The 16428-nt window shown below is 49.8% G+C and overlaps 1 protein-coding gene across 1 annotated transcript in view; it reads right to left on the minus strand.

Annotated features, from left to right (window-relative positions):
• Window positions 1-207: 207 nt before the first annotated feature.
• Window positions 208-16428, minus strand: part of NEDD4L (NEDD4 like E3 ubiquitin protein ligase) — a 344746-nt gene continuing 328525 nt past the window's right edge. Inside the window, 6 exon segments of the mRNA XM_030335978.1 lie at window positions 208-5200; window positions 10023-10095; window positions 10921-11017; window positions 12265-12372; window positions 13803-13862; window positions 15064-15124. Coding sequence (XP_030191838.1) covers window positions 5098-5200; window positions 10023-10095; window positions 10921-11017; window positions 12265-12372; window positions 13803-13862; window positions 15064-15124 — 502 coding nt within the window. The 3' untranslated portion in view covers window positions 208-5097.

The following is a 16428-nucleotide window of genomic DNA, read 5'->3' on the forward strand; positions in this document are numbered from 1 at the left end:
GATGGCTCAGAACAGATGCGCATTCCAGCGAGTGTAAGCCTTGTGCTTTGGGCAGACTTTAATGATTTTTTAAAGGTGTGGGGCTTTGAGGGATATTAAGGGAAAGAACGTCCTATAAATCTGCAGGCATTTAAAACCCCTGAAACAATTAAGACAATGCATTCACCAAGAAGCTTCAAATCAAATCAGACAACCCGCAATACTCGGTGTAGAAAAACGTTCCAGCTTCCATAATTCTTTATTAAATATTTGACAAGTTGTATCACTTCTTTACAACGACTTCATTTTGTCACATTTCTCTTTTGCTGTCAGGAAAACAATCTACAATTTCTCTTCAGATCTCTTAAGAAAAATGAAAAGCAAAAAGGATTTGTACTTAAAACTTTTCCTGTATCAAATTCAACCATATTTTAAAGCGATTCTGATTGTGAAAAGGAGCGTTATCCGTAAGTTGTCTTTAAAAAATTTCCCAGTAGTTTGGTTTTTAGTCACTGTATCAAATAGTACTTGGCTTTGTATTAGGAGGTGGGGTTTATAATAAAAAGTTATGAAACATTGAGAATTCATTTGGAATGCTTGAAACTTTTTTCACCTTAAAAGTCACTGTTGTTTTCATGTTTCATTTGGTAATAAATCCTGAATTAGGGAATGACAGCATATTAGCATCATTTTCCTGGGGTGCTCTCAGGCTCCGAGGGTCAGAAATCTCAGGACACGGCTTGGAGAAGACTGTAGAAGGACTAAGCTCTCACTCCCTTTCGAAACCAGATTGCTCAAGAAAGGTGTAAAAATGCTATACAAATATATACATATATATTTGGACAGCATATGTACGTATGTATGTATATACATATCACATAAGTAGTAGTAAAGGAAAAACAAAGTCACGCGAAGTTAACATGAAGGAAACCGTGACAATCTAGGTGAAATCAGTCTGAGTAAGAGGGCAAGCTGGCTTATACAGGAACACAGATGTCTGCAGACACAGGGTTATGGTCATCAGAAAGGCTTTCAATGCTCTGACACAAGGTTGGGATGCAGTACACAGAGGTCTGTCGCCAATGTCGTTAGATTCCCATCGGAAACGTGAAACCGACAAACAAGACACGCACCTTAAACATGCGCTGCTTTGCGCGTAACGCCTTTCACAAAGGACAGATGTCTAGGGAGAAGTTTTACTGGAAAATTTCATACAAACAGAAAGCGATCCTCTCCTGAAATAAAACAGTATACAAGCTCACGTCCTAATGCTACAGCATTGTTTCTGACACACTGAAAGCACGCCGGGGTGGGGATGTGTGTATGCAAGTGTATATACACTATTCATTAAGGCTTAGATAAATTAAAAAAAGTGGTCCAAAGTATATCACATTTTCTTCCCAGTTTTAAAATCTAAAGTACAAAGTGGAGTTTATCAGGAGTTTTAAAAACACATCTCAGACCTGAAATTGGCAGTTTTGACATGACTTATCAGGATGTACCCCAAAGCCTGAATGAGACAGAGGTAGTGCTCAGATCTCCTGGGGGCCAGGAAGGGAGCAGGCCAGACAGTTACTCTGCACAGCAGCACCCCCTACTGACGAGGCAGGAAATGACACCGGACAGCGGTGACCTCTCCCTGTCAGGACACCGGCGTGGAGCTAGCAGAAAAGAAAGTGGGTGCCTAGCGCAGTGGGGAGGGGCTTGGGAATTGACGAACCCACGCTGTCTATAGATTTTGAAAGTTCGGAGGTGAGATACAAGACTTACGAAAATGCTCGAGTCGGGTGTTAAACAATTAGCAACTGTTGGGGCAATCAGTAATTTGCTGCACATGAACGTGGCTTTCAAGAGAGCCGATCTGGATCTGGCAAGATCAAACAGCAATGGGACACGCTGTCTATTTAACAACGTGAGATGTAGAAAGTGGTTCAAATATTTTGCAAAATCATTTCTCCGAATCTGTCACTGCATCCTTATGTGGGAGGAATAACCCATGTCAGACGCTTTGGAGCATCTGTCATCTGACCATCAGGAATAGCTCATGTTCGACCATAGGGCCTTGTAAACAAAAATTAAAGAAGCATCTTACATTCTTGTGATCTGGTACAGAATATAGAAAAGTCAATAACGGAAAATGCGTTAAAGCGGAATACAACTTTGAAACAGACAACTGCCTCATTGTCTCCTGTTCCAGAGGCAGCAGTGGAAAAGCAGCGCACTATGGGAAGCCAATCCAGGCTTTCCAAATTCGCCTTCAGGCCAACAAGGGACGGGGATCGAAATCCTGTAGTTGTGATAACTCATGTCCATCATGCAGTTGCCCTGGAACCAGCTTCTTAACCTTGTGGCAAAATGACCCATAATAATGGTACCTTCTTCAGGAAACTTAAAACAAGCCAGACTCGGGGAATTTTTAAGAGAACGGGGGGGGGGGGGGCGGGGCGGGGGGGGGGGTCCGAGACCTTGGACTTGGGAGAAGGGCCACTGCTAGGGGTAACAGGAAGAGGTGGCCCACCCTCCCCGCCAGGCCTGTGGGTTCCAACGGTGCGTTTTCTTAACCACCACCTGTGACTCTGTCCTGGAGGCAAGGGACAGTGGCTGTCAGGACTTGGAGAAAACAAGATCTAGGACTGTTTTAGACAGAGTGAAGCATCAAGAACTGCTGAGATTGAGGGAACCTCATGTGTGGATTAAAAGCAAAACAAAAGAAAAACAAACCCCAAACCCAGCACTATTCAGCCGTTACTGCAATCCAATATTTAGTGGTAGGTGAACTGAACCGTCATTCACAAATGCGTCATTCAAGTATTCAAAGGGGTCCAGTTCGATAATTCTTATCTGCTCCTGGTACAGGAAGTAGCTTAGGATGGGCTTTTCTTTCACATTTTTAACACTTTGCCTAATTTGCCTTTACTAAATATTCTGATTTTTTGAGTATACAGTTTGCAAAATGACAGAATCCCAGTTCTTCAACTAGAATCGTAGGCTTTCTCCCCTATAATGACATGATCACTCTCAGAATCCATCCAAGCACTGGCTTTGGCGTGAGCCTAACAAGAAAGCCCTCTGGACAGTGAGGGGTTACACAAAGGGGTTTTTTTTGCCATGGGACGCTGGTTATATTGACTGAAGGGGGGAAAAATCCCACAAGTAGATAAAAATAATAAGCAATGTTGTTTTTTTCTGATTACTCGACATCTAAGCTCTCTGATCACTGTTGGGTATTTTTAAATCAATAGGAAAGGGGAGCCAACCCTCAGCTCTGCAGAAATCCTTCTCTCAGACACCTCCGACCTCTGCACCTCTATAGGCAGTTCATTTATAACCACAAACGTTCCTGGTTTCTCACGAGCCACCCGGAGCTGGGGAACAATGAATTTCTTACACCAAAAGGTCCTTCTTCCGTAACAAACGGGGAGGCCCTGAAACCACAATTTTCTGTCTTTATCTACGAGCGGCAAGGGATCACATCTCTAGAGTCCCCCCACTCGCGACGGGGTTTAGAACAACACAGGTTAAAGGGACAGCAGGGCTGAACTGCCACGCTGCCTCAGGCTTTCTCTCAAAACGCCACGGAATCCCGCAACGAACGCTCACAAGAGCCAAAGGATCCCGACGGCGCGGAACCCTCCCGCTGGGCACCGCCAGCTTCGCGGCGCGACCGCGGGGGTCAAGTCGGAGAGTGCCCGCTCACTTTTAACCCAGCACAGAACAGACACAACTCGGGCGGTACACAGTATTGAAGCATGCAACATGTCCTAGGTGACAAAACCCGGTTAGGCGGAGTGTGCATTAAAATGATCTTGGTAGTTGAGTAGAGATCACAAAACAATTGGTGAGGACAGGTGTGCAGGCTCAGCTTTACATCCAGGTTTTATACACCAGCAGCCAGATTCACAATTGATAGATATTGCACCAGAAAGATGTGTGCAGGGAGGAGAAGTCATCATCACATTTAATGTCTATGATTTAAAAACAACAACAACCCATCAACAAAACCAGGTAGGACCCCCAGGGAGAACATAAAGTGCCTTCGGAACTGGTGCCGTTAGAGCAAAAACTGGTTATTTAGCTACCGCTAGCAAACGCGTACAAACGGGACACGACACAGATCTGGTTTCCACGGTTTCAAATCAAGCGAGTGTCGAGGCCCATTCAAATGTCTCTGCGACAAACAGCAAAGAGTTTGGAAAAGGTAACAGAAGAATGGCTGTACAGCATCATGGAGGGTTAAGTAACTTCTCTAATGAGAAAGGATAGTCCGACCCTGCCTCCAATGTGTTCTAGCACACGGAATTACTTCTAAGGAATAACGGTGTGGTTCCTTCCTTCAAGTCAACACCAAATTTGTCATGCTAGGTTACAATTCTCTCAGCCTGGAGCTATTACGCTAAATTTGCACGCACACACACAATGTAATATCCAGTTTGTTTTCCATTCTCTCAGAGTATGGAGAAAAGTAGCATTATGTCTAATGTTATATTTGAAATTCTCTCAAAGTACTTGTCCGTAGGTATCTGGACAAAAAAAAAAAAAACAAAACAACACAACAACAGTCTTTCAATTCTAATAACATAGGGAGTGGGGGGGGGTGTCAAAGTACTTCAAAAATAAAAATGTCACTGACATTAAACCTGGTATGAAATTCAAATACAAAAAAAATATGCTCACTTTTCCAAGTACACGAGACATCTTTAATTGTAATGAAATAAAATCTGAAAATCGGTCTAAATCATTTTAAAAAGTAAACATGAGTTGTAATACTATACCTGTAGAGTGATTAATCCCATTCATTGTCATTATAAAGTATGTAAAATATTTATTAAGGGCTTTGCCTACAGAGGCACAACATAAATAGAATAAGTCCTCCTGAAATGTTATTAGTGTACACATCAACCAGTTGATAATTCGTGGTGGAAAATGCAGGAACGCGACCTGGGACCGGGCTCCCACGTCTGAACCTGGGCAAGTCGCGGGTGGAGGCCCCGCCCCGGGAGCCAGGCCGCCGTGTGCGGCCGCTCTTCCGCCTCGGTCTCTGCAAAGTCGGGTGTTGGGCAAATGCAAAAGTGCAAGCAGGACTCGCTCGATGAACAACCACCCCGAGGAGGGGGGAGCTTAATCCACCCCCTCGAATCCTTGAGCGTTTTCCACGGCCATGAGAAGTTTCTCTCGTAAATCTTCGAAGGTTTCATACGGAGGTAAGTCAAGGCGATTAAAGCTGCAAAAGTAACAGAAAGAACAGGTAAAAAGGCATCCTTCTTGCCCTGCAGTCACAATGGCATTTCCTAGGTTCGCCTAAGGAGGCATCTGGTACCTGAGCAAGAGCGTGCAGAGGTCTTCACCAACAATTCTGAGTATCAACAATAAATGCCAGCAATGGGGGCGCCTGTCGGTTAAGTGTTGGACTTCGGCTCAGGTCATGATCTCACAGTTCGTGGGTTCGAGCCTCGTGTTGTGCTCTGTGCTGACGGCTCGGAGCCTGGAGCCTGCTTCGGATTCTGTGTCTCCCTCCCTCTCTGCCCCCCCACCCCCCTGCTTGTGCTTGCTTTCTCTCAGAAATAAATAAACTTAAAAAAAAAAAAAAAAAAAAAAGGCCAGCAATGAAATCGTCCACGCCAAAGAGGCTGCAGAACCCACGGGGGAGAGGAAGGAATTTTCTGGGGTCACTGACATCTGTGCCAAGTTCCAAACCCTCGAACACAAAGAACTGACATGTTAGGGATGAACCAAAACCAAGGCTGAGTCTATTTTGAATGCTTTCGCTTATTCTTATTCTGCGCTAGCTCCCAAGCTAAGTGCTTTTCCTGGTGGTAACTCAGGTTGTTTTCATCACGGGCCTCTGAGGCGGATAATGGTTTCTCTAGATTCAGGTCCTGGAGCAGAGAGGAAATGTCAAGGGGCCCGAGCTCTCATTCCCAGGAAACCAGGCGGCTGGCGTCTCCAGAATTCCAACGCTAAGCTGCCTGCTCAAAGCAAAGGCGAGCAAGTAATCGACATCTGGAGTGGAAAGCCGCATTTACAACAAGCCTCCAAATATCTAGAGGCTTCAGCCTGGCGACAGGGAAGCCTGCAGACAAACAGTGGCCTCCGTGGGCGATGAGGCACACCCGTCTATGAGAACAGGTTCAGATACTGGCTCTGCAATGTGACCTTGGGCGCGTTACCTTACTCTGAATGCTTTTACTCTGAATACCTTACTCTGTCTGCTTTTTCTGTGAAACGGGGAAACTGCTCCCAGGATGCCAGGAAGGTCAAACCAGAACGCATGTAAGGTGTTCCTCGCACCAAGCAAGCGCCCAAAGATGGAGACCATGGTTCTCTGTCACTCACCTCTCACTGAATGCCTGCATGGGGCACAAGGCGTTAGAATTGACACCCATGGGGGTGCCCTGCTGACACGTACCGGTCATGAAAATGGCCACATGCACTTGCCAAGGCTAGTGACGGTTGGAATAAGAGTGAATGTTTGTGCAGCACGGCAGTCACCACTGCTAAGTACTCTTGGTCTACTACCTCAGTGAATGCTAGCAATCACCCCTATTCTAGAAAAGAGGAACGGAGGCACAGAGAGGTTAGGTAACTTGCCCAAGGTCACGCAGTAAGTGGGAAAACCAGGACTGTGCCCCAGGCTGGCTCCAACACCTGGCTCAGACCACTGTGCCGCCCCAGCATTGAAAACCCCCTCCTGGCACTGACCTATGATTCCAAACACGAGCAGCACGAGTCCTTATGTTTCAAAAACTAACAGTTATCAGCAGCCATTAGAAATGGACACACATCCACGGTGGGCCCTTTAGAGACCCTTAACGTGTTTCACAAGACCCACCGAGCACTCAGACTTTTAAGTCGCTAAGCACCAAAGTTACAGCAGAGGACAACACGAGGCTTCTCAAACTGGACTTCTCAGAAACCCAAGAATCCCGAAGACTAAGTCCAAAAGGGTTTTCAGTTTGGTAATGGTCTCAAACGTTACCTTACCAGCTGTCACCACAGAGCTCCACGTTTGGAGACCGCACTTAGAAACAGCCTGTCACAGAGGCGCCCGGGTGGATCCGTCGGTTGGTTAAGTGTCTGACTTCAGCTCAGGTCATGACCTCACGGTTCATGGGTTTGGGCCCCGTGTCAGGCTGTGTGCTGACAGCTCGGAGACTGAAGCTCTTTCGGATTCTGTGCCTCCCTCTCTCGCTGCCCCTCCCCTGCTCACACTCTGTCTCCCTCTCAAAAATAAATAAATATTTTTTAAAAAATGAAAAAAAAAACAAAAAAAAACAAAAAAAAAACCCAAACCCCAGCCTGTCACAGAAGCTGACTTTAGTCTGACCCGCAGTTGGTCTTACACAGTCCGGGGCCTGCGATCCCTACGGGGCCTAGTGATGCGTTCTCGAGGATCTGTGACCATCTTTCTGTTGTGTATGACCATTGCTTCCAATTATCGTGATGGTCATAGGAGTTAACGCATCTAACGTGCTCTGGACAACGCCTGGAACACAGTAAGTGCCTGGTAAGTGTCTGATGAGCCAGGAGCCTGGCTGGCTCTGACCTGCCACTTAGCCAGCTGAGTGGCCTCCATATTCTCGGTGGGACCCGCTTCCTCATGTGGAAGACGTGTGGGCTGCCTGAGGTCATTTTTGGTCTCCAAAGAGTGGGTGGGTCTGCGAGTCTTTGAAAAGTATAAATATCCAAGCAGTGACCTTTGATAGGACGGTGAAATGAAGCCCTTTCAGTCATTCCATCTGAGAGGTTTATGAGCTCTCCGGGTAAATCGGGTTTTTATTCTGAAGCTTAATGGTCGATTTAACATTTTCACAAAACCTGGGCGAAATCAGACCTATCTATAGCTAAACTGGATGGTGGCACTGCTGCTGTGGGCAGCCGGCCCACTGCAGTCTGGGGGCCAGGCTGGGAGCAGAGCCACCCAGAGAAACAGGCCCACCCCTGCCCGCCGGTGCTGCCCGCAGCCTGCCCTCTTCTTCACCGGGCGGGAGTCTGAGCATCAGCAGGCCGACGCCTGTCACTTGATTTCTGGGACCCACACAGGAGCAAAGAGGCTCCGCTAAGAGCCCACTGGGCTGCTTCCCTCCCGTGGGCAGACCTCCGTCCTCCCTAGGGAAGGGCAGGGGTTTTACACTCTGTGTGCCAGGGGCTCCCGGGGAGTTCTGAAAACCCCACAGCTCAGGCTACGCCCCAAGCCAATTACGCCCAAATCTCTGGGGGCGGGACCCCGGCATCAGATTTTCTGAAAACTTCTAAGAGGTTCCAATGCGCAGCCGATGCCGGGAACCACTGAGTTCGGAGATCGTCTCTGGGCAGCACCATGTTTCAGGTGTGATCCAAGCACACGGACTCGGAAACGGAAGAAAAGGTCAACAGTAAAGACGTCTGTCCACAGGGTCACGGAGGGACACAGGCCGGACGCTCGAGTATTTGGTTCTCTTCAGAGAGTCTCCAAAGAAAGCGAACTGCAGCAATAAAGGCAGCAGATCTAATGCCGTGGTTAGTGTGCAGATCCCGATTCTGGCGGAGCTGAGTTCCAATCCTGTGCTCTGGGAGTCTGTGAGCTGTGTGACCCTGGGGCAAGCGTCCTGGCCGCTGATGGGGATGCCGGCGTCCCGTGAGGCCGCCACCAACATTCACCAGTGCCTGGCCCACACAAGACGGCTGTGCCGGTAGTTCAGCCCTTACTCCCACCTGGCTTTACCAGCCCGTGAGCTGGGGAGTTCTGCATCAATCCCAGTGGTCCCGGGGCTCAGCGCAATGCTGCCTGCCTTCCAGACGCAGGCTATCATAACCCAGAAAACTGGGCTCGGAAACTGTTTGGAATCCAAGCTCCAAATCACCAATGCATTCTCCTTCGAGAATAAAGGCAGAGGATGACGGCAATCACCGCTTCGGAGAGCCACCAGCTTTAGGTGGAGTCAGCCTGCTTCCGAGGGTCGGATGGGCAAGGACCATGTTCACTACATTCAGAGTCCCATGACTGGTATAAGCGGGGAGGCTTTCTCTCCAGCAAAGGCAAGGGAATCGAACAACCTCCCTCGGCCAATTTTCCACAAACGCGCTTTCAGGAGAATTGCCGCCTAGCGGGCACTTAGAGGGCAGGGGGGGCGTTTCCCCACGATAAGCATTCCCGGGCGCCCTGCAGCCCCTGGCTCTGGAAGGCCCCCTGCTGGTGAGGAGAGCAGGGCTGTGCGGCCCACCGTTTCCAGAGGGGCCACCTCCACCCGCTTCCTAAGAGCAAGACACGGAAGTCTGTGGGCGAAGCCGATGCCGGAACGTCGCGCCTGGCTTAGCAAGAGCGCCCTGAGAGCTGCTAAGTGTCATTCTTGTGCCGAGGGAGTAGGGGACCCTTCGGAGACGGCGGGGTCCCCTCCTCCCGGCCCCCGCATCCTGGAGGCTGAGGGCTGCCTGGCTCCCACCCCCGGGGGACGCGGGCCTCTGTCAGACCTCTCCGGCCCACCAGCTACCGTCGTGCTGTTGATGAATTCCAGAGCCTTACGTGGTACGAATGGCCATGAGAGGTCTTCTAAAACAGTGTTTCTCCAGGGAATTTTAGCCCAAGTTCTGGGAATAAAAACCATCTTCAGGTTGCAGTAAAGACCCAGTCTGTCAGTGGGGTCTGAGAACAGCCATGACCTTGTACGGTGAATACACGGTGCAAGGTGTGATCCGTACTTCTGGAGTACTGAGGAAGGATGGGGTCTGGGGGCGACGCCCACCAGCTCGGGGGGTGTGGATTGGAGAAGGAACGCCCCCCCAGCATGGGGGGGTGGGGCCTGGGGACAGAGGTACCTTCAGGGGGGTGGGGATTGGAGGAGGAAACCCGCCCCCCAGCGTGGGGAGCAGTTAACCCTTTATGAGCCAAACACACCGGGTCCGTTCAGACCATGGTTTGAGCTTTACCAGCCATTATTCTAGAATCTACACTTTGTCCGCTATCCATGGGCAGGCAACACGGCACTCTGTAACCTCCAGCCCTGCATCGGCCCCACCTAAGCGTTTCAAACACGATTTGTGGACAACTGGGTGTTTTTGTCACTCACCACGTGTGAGCTCTGGGCAGTTTTTCAGGACTCCCCCATTGCTCTATTGTAAACAGCTGAGGACCATTGGAACCTAGGCAAAAAAAGAGAAATAAATGCTAAACGTGCTCAAGGTGGGAGAGCAAAGCTGAGGTGGGGCCTGAAGGAAAGGGAAGGAGATGGGCGAGCGTCGTGCAGGAGACGGAAACACCGTCCTGGCTCCGGGCAGCACTGAAGCCCTGCTGTCGGGAGATACAGGGGCCTGCACAGCCTCGCACAGACCCTGCACCTCCTTCAGAATGGAGGGGCACCAAGTTTCACAGCAAGCCCCAGTGCAGCCGGCTGCAGCCTTTCAGCAGAGCCTGGAAAGCTTACACTTAAGGCATTGGGGGGGGGGGGGGCGGTGAACTCCAACCTTAGAGCAGAGCAGAAAGAGTGATTTCCTAACATCTATATAGTAAGCTCCAAGGGATTCTGTCTCCTGGAGGTAAGCAGTCCTTCAAGATACACCAAGATACGAAACGAGAGAGAGAGAAAAATGGGGCGCCTGGGTGGCTCAGTTGAGCGTCTGACGCTTGATTTTTGGCTCAGGTCATGATCTCAGTCATGGAATCGAGCCCTGCACTGATGGCATGGAGCCTACTTGGGATTCTCTCTCTCTCTCTCTCTCTCTCTCTCTCTCTCTCTCTCTCTGCCCCTCCCCCACTTGCATGCTCAGTCTCTCAAAATAAGCTTTAAAAAAAAACAAACACAGACAGACCAACTCTTTTCTGTACTAAACCCAAAGCCCTCTCCCCACGAGTCCTTTGACGGGACCTACGGGTGACACACTCTGGGAGGCAGAGCCGTGCGGGGCCGCCGCGGAAGCCTGGCTGCAAAGTCCCAGGAGGAGAACTGAACCCGTCGGTGCCCCGCTCACCATAAAGTTCGGCGAACCCATTCATGGGTACTCGGGACGTCCCCGTGACAAACTGCAGTAGCCGGATCCGCTTCTCCGCGTCCATGAGCAGCACGGCCTGGAACGGAGGCAGAAGGTCGTTACACTGCGTGGGGCACCCGGCCTGTACTGCGGTAACCCAGACAGGCCAGACGCAGTCATAAATACTGCAGCGGAAGACCGAGACCGCTGACTGAAAACAGAGTCTGTTTTTTATGGGCCCCAGAGTACCGCCTGTGTGATCTCAGAGAACGAGAGATCGCAACGTCTCTTTCTTCTTCTGTCGACAGGTCAAAATAAATGAAATACAAAGCAAACTCTTTGGTGGCACGGAGCTCACGCTTCCGTGGGTGAGGCGTGCCAGCCCCCCCCGCGGGCCGATCAAACACCCCCAGTGTTCAAGAAGCGCCAACATCAGGAGGCCAGGTTAGGAGGGGAGATTTCAGACCCAGACAAATCCTCTAAAGGTAACATTTTAGAAAAAGAAAGGAAAGCAGAGGCCAGGTCAGGCCTCTAGAAAAACCCGGGTATGCTACGCATCTGAATTATGACAAGAATTGTGTAGACAGGTGGACTGGGCTTTGAAGATCCTGCTTTTAAATTTTTCTCTCTCTTCAGTTGGTTGAGCGTCTGACTCAGGTCACGAGTCTGGTTTAGGCTCAGGTCATGATCCCAGGGATCATGAAATTAAAACAAGTTTTGGGATTTCTTATTTCTGGAAGTAAATAAACAAGCTTTCCCCCCCTGAAACTCTTCTTTAGAAGGCAGTTTATGGTCTCTTGCCTGGACTTAACTCACTCCTATTTCGCTTCTCTCCTCAGCTGAACAAAAAGCAAACGTTGGCCCTAAGATAGTACATCAAATTTCATTTGCATCCTTGACTGAAGGATATAAAATATCAAAATATTTGTTGGAATTAACCAAGAAAGGGGAAAATGATTTTTTAACCAAAAATGGCATCTTGGCACAATCTCAAAGCATGCTTTGCCCCGAGAAGCTTCCCATTCTCATTTATACTTTGGTGGACCAGTTCTGACCCTCGAATCCAATTACCGACTTCATTGTACTCAGTGGGTTCCACACATAAAGCCGCTTCATTCAGGCGGTCAAGGAAGGACAAAGTGCTTCGATGAGGATGGACCGTGTGCAGGATAACTGCTCACCAGAGTGATGGAAACACAGCAGGAAGGGCTGCTTTCTCCCCCCAGTGGCCCAAGTGCCAACAGAGTCTTGGGTTGCAGAAGCAGGACCACGGGAAGGCAGCACAGAGCCCTCAGGCCCAAGCCAGGCTGGGGAGAGGGACCGCCCCAGCAGCCACGGCCTTACCTTCCAGAACCACTGAATGACAGGGTGGTTTGGGCAATAGCCATTCTTATAGATAGAATGTTGTCTCCAGTCGTTCACGTCCACGTCGCCAAGGCCGCACATCAGCAACTAGGAGAGAGAAGGACCAGATGTGAACTGGCACATGTGAAGGCCCAAGAAATCACCCACGGAGGAATGGCCTTTTCTCAACACCAGCACTTTGTCATGGGTAAAGCAGTACGGTACGCCAGGAGCTCTTAAAAACAGGTGACGGGGACAACATTCTCCTCCACCTCAGGTAAGGGGCAGCGCGGGCAAGGAGGGGGACCCAGTTCTAACGTGTGTTCAGGCCACAGCCACTCACGGTGCAAATGCCACTCCACGTCTGTCTCTTGCCCACCCCTCTAATCTGAGCTCGGTGTTCAGATTTTCTCGGGCTCCGTTTACAGCTGCTCATTACTCCAGCCGTTTTCCCTTCGGAGAGGTTATGTGTCTCGATATCTGAAATGTCTCCCAACCCACAGGAAAACTAGTGCTTTATGGCAGCCAGAGCCCCGCTCAGTCGGCTTGCTGACCAGAGCTGTGTGCATGCGGACCTGTCCTAAGGTAATGACCGGGGCAGTGACCGGGGCTTAGGGCTCGTCTTACTACCCGACCCCCCCAGCAGGAAGGATTCCTGGGCACAAGAGCACACGACACTCCTGCAGAGGCACCAAAGAAAAACGGAAGGAGAACTAAACCAGACGCCTGAGAATGGATCCTAGGCGTGACCGTGCCCAAACCTTGTTGGGTAAATGTGGGAGGTCATGAATTGCTCCCTGCCTCAGTTTCCCCACCTACAAAATGAGGGGATTACGACATATGACTCAACATCATCGGCCTTGAAGTTTCTATTTCAAGATAAAAGAACAGAAGGCTAGTCTATGAGAAATGCTTTGCTGGATGTGGTGGCCTGGACAGACGGGGGACACTGTCTCAGCAGACAGTCTTCCTCCTTCTATTGCTCTGGGCAGAACGAAGGGTGAGAGATTCCTAGTTCTCACCTAGGTCAACACAAAGAAACTGAAACAATCCTGTACACATGGCCTCCTGCTACTGCCTTGGTGTCTCCCAAAGTTCTCCCTTACTCAATGTGCACCATGTCAAGTCCACAGAGACACTGTTCCACAGCCCCTGGTGCTCGCGTCCTGGCCAAGGCCCAGTTCAGCTACCCCTGTGTGGGCAGGAGGCCCAGCCAACGGGCCGTCTCAACCTTGACTCCCTCGACAGCAATTTTCCTTACCCTGTACACCTGGCCATGAACCCAACTCAGCTCAGCAGGCCTCTACTTGTCCCGTGTGGCCCAGAACTGCCCTCTCCTGGGTGAGGAACCGACAAGGGACTGCTTTTGCTACTCTCTCCTCTAAGGTCGACAAACACACCCCGTGAGAGACATACAATGCAATCCATCTAAGCTCACTCCCTAAGACCTTGCGGACCAGGAAATAATATCTCATTGGTGAGGTAGTGAGGACCACTTTAAAAATACCTACTTTACAGAAAACGTTTAAAACACAAACCTCCAGCTCATTTTCATCAAAAATTTTAATCAAATCAATAGGAAGCAGTTCTGTGAATCCCTGAAAGAAAAAAAAATCACCGTCAACACCTTTTTCCTTGAAAGAGACAAATTTCACAGAAAAAACAAAGCAGCCAGGAAAAACATATTCTTCGCTGGTGATTTACGTGTCAGCGATAGTATCCGGTGACTGTAGTTCCGACACAAACAGCACAGTCACAATAGAAACGTCTTGAAAAGCAGGAGGACCTAGAGGGTTCGGATATTTGAGTAATCTCAGAAACCCTTGGAAAATATGGGTTACCGGAGGCAGGCGAATTCCAGAAGCCATCTATGACAGAGCGATGAGTCAATGTGTCCTAAAACACCCAAGCCACAGATGTGCGAGAGAACGTGTTTCAAAATAAGGTACGGAAGGCACAGAGAGGCAATACAAGAGGAGGTGATGTGATCCGGGACAGGAGAGAGGAGCACGGAGACTCAGCTCTGGCTCCCGGTTCGCATCGACCCCTGGAGAGCTCCAGGGCGGCCTGCTCCCTGCTCCCGGGTCTTGTGGGCAGCACCTGGTTCCTGGAAGTGGGATCCCTTGGGGCCGGGCCAGGAACCTGCCTCCTGGGTCTCTGACGTAAAGAAAGCACGAAACTCGCTGTCCTCTTGTACATCTAACTCACCCTTTTATGCCGCAAGTCCCTGAATTTCGTGAGTGGCCTAGGGCTCTACTTGCTGCTGTAGGTGACCGAGCTGGGGCAAGCCAAGGAGGGCATCGCCTAAGGATTCCGCACTGGTTCAGTGTGCACCTGGGGCGTGTTCTCATGTTCTCTTTACTAAAGCTGTTATCAAGGCTTAAAAAGGAATTTCGCTTTTGGTCCAAGTGAACCAATTTTTTAAAAAAAACGATGAACCCCCCCACCCTCCGCTAGGGGCTCGGGAGCACCGCTGACATGACGGATTTGGATCTGAGGAGTGTCTGCTTCACGCTCTAACAGGGTGAACGCTGGCCCAAGACGGCTTGGTGTTAAGATAGAAACCCAGCCTAAGCGAAGGTGTTTTACGTGTGCCTGGGTGGAAATTCAGGCAGAAGCATGACAGGAGAACATCCATGAAAAGAAAGGGTGGCCCACGGGGTGAGCCGCGCAGGCCTGACCTTTCTGCCGCGCATCCCCACCCCCCCGCCATCTTGCGGTGTGCAAACAGTGCCCCCGCGCCACCCCACGGAGGACAGCCATCCTCTCTCAGGCGACGATTGACGGTGCCAGACTTACCTCCAAGAAGGCGTTCATTTGCTTCTGGACCCTGTTCACAAACCTCCACTGGATGACTAAGCTGCAGGAGAAATGGGACAATTTGCATCCACCCTCGTCACCACGGGCACACATTCGTTTCTTCACACCTTCTCACCGGGGGAGGGGAAAGTGGAGAAACCCCCTTGATGGCGGGCAAACGGGAGGGTCTAGAGCTGTGGCACAGTTGATGCATTAATTCTTTCAAGGGTGACTGGAACATGTGTGGGAAACCTAAAGCCTGAGCATTTCAAAAGTAATTTATTCCCTCCAACCAAGCCTTAGTTTACCAAAGTTGCGTATAAATGCGACTATGTGGAGAAGAGGGATAAAAAAGGCTGTACAGTATGGATGTATGTGCGCATGGCACACGTATACACACGTGAACTCACATATACACACATCCACGTATACATAAGCATGTACATATATTTTCATTTTATTTTTTTAAGAGAGGGAGACGGAGAGCGCGCGTGCGCATGCAAGTGAGCGGGGGCAGAGAGAGAGGGAATCCCACACAGGCTCCGCACTGTCAGCACAGGGCCCGACGTGGGACTCGAACTCACGAACCTCGAGATCATGACCTGAGCCAAAGTCGGAAGCTTAACCGACTGGGTCACCCAGGCGCCCCAACATGTACATTATGTTTTTAAAAGGAGTACTCAGTACAACATACCTCGTGAGACAGTTCATTCTGGAAGCACTAGCCAGTGTACTGGTTTTCAACGACACATAACTTACCAGCAAAATGATTTACACTAACCCTTTAATACCAAAATTTGGAGGCTTAATGATAAGACCTCCTTAAATAACAGAAATCCACTGAAACCATCTTCTCTGTGACAATGTTTAGTGCACAGCAGAATTTACTGTTGGGTGAATCCACTTTAGATTCCGGCTCAAGTCCTGGAAATAGCACGAGGACCTTATCGGAAAGGCTCTCCCCTACCAGATGGTACCCTGGCAACGGCCGTCGGGGCCCAGCCCCGCTACACAGCCACTGCTTGGCCACATCAGGCTTCCCCGCACCTGCTGTATGCATCAGCCCGAGAGCCTTCGTGCACTGGGGGAACCCATGTGTCAGGGGGCAGGTGGAGATTTTAACCATCCTGTCTTTTCCCACCAAATTTGAAACTTAAAAAGAACTGCAAAGGATGATGTACAACATGCATGACAATGTCCACACCCTCAGACATCTGACCCCAATCCCCTTCAGGGCAGTGTTTTAAAAAACCCATTCAAAGCCTGTACCTTCAAATGAAGACAATGGCGTCCGCCAAGGCGTCACCCTGCCTGAGACTGTTCGAGTTCGGCATAAGTGTGCCAATTAATGTGAACAGGTAAGGA

This window comes from Lynx canadensis, chromosome D3, assembly GCF_007474595.2.
Source record: "Lynx canadensis isolate LIC74 chromosome D3, mLynCan4.pri.v2, whole genome shotgun sequence".
NCBI lineage: Eukaryota > Metazoa > Chordata > Mammalia > Carnivora > Felidae > Lynx > Lynx canadensis.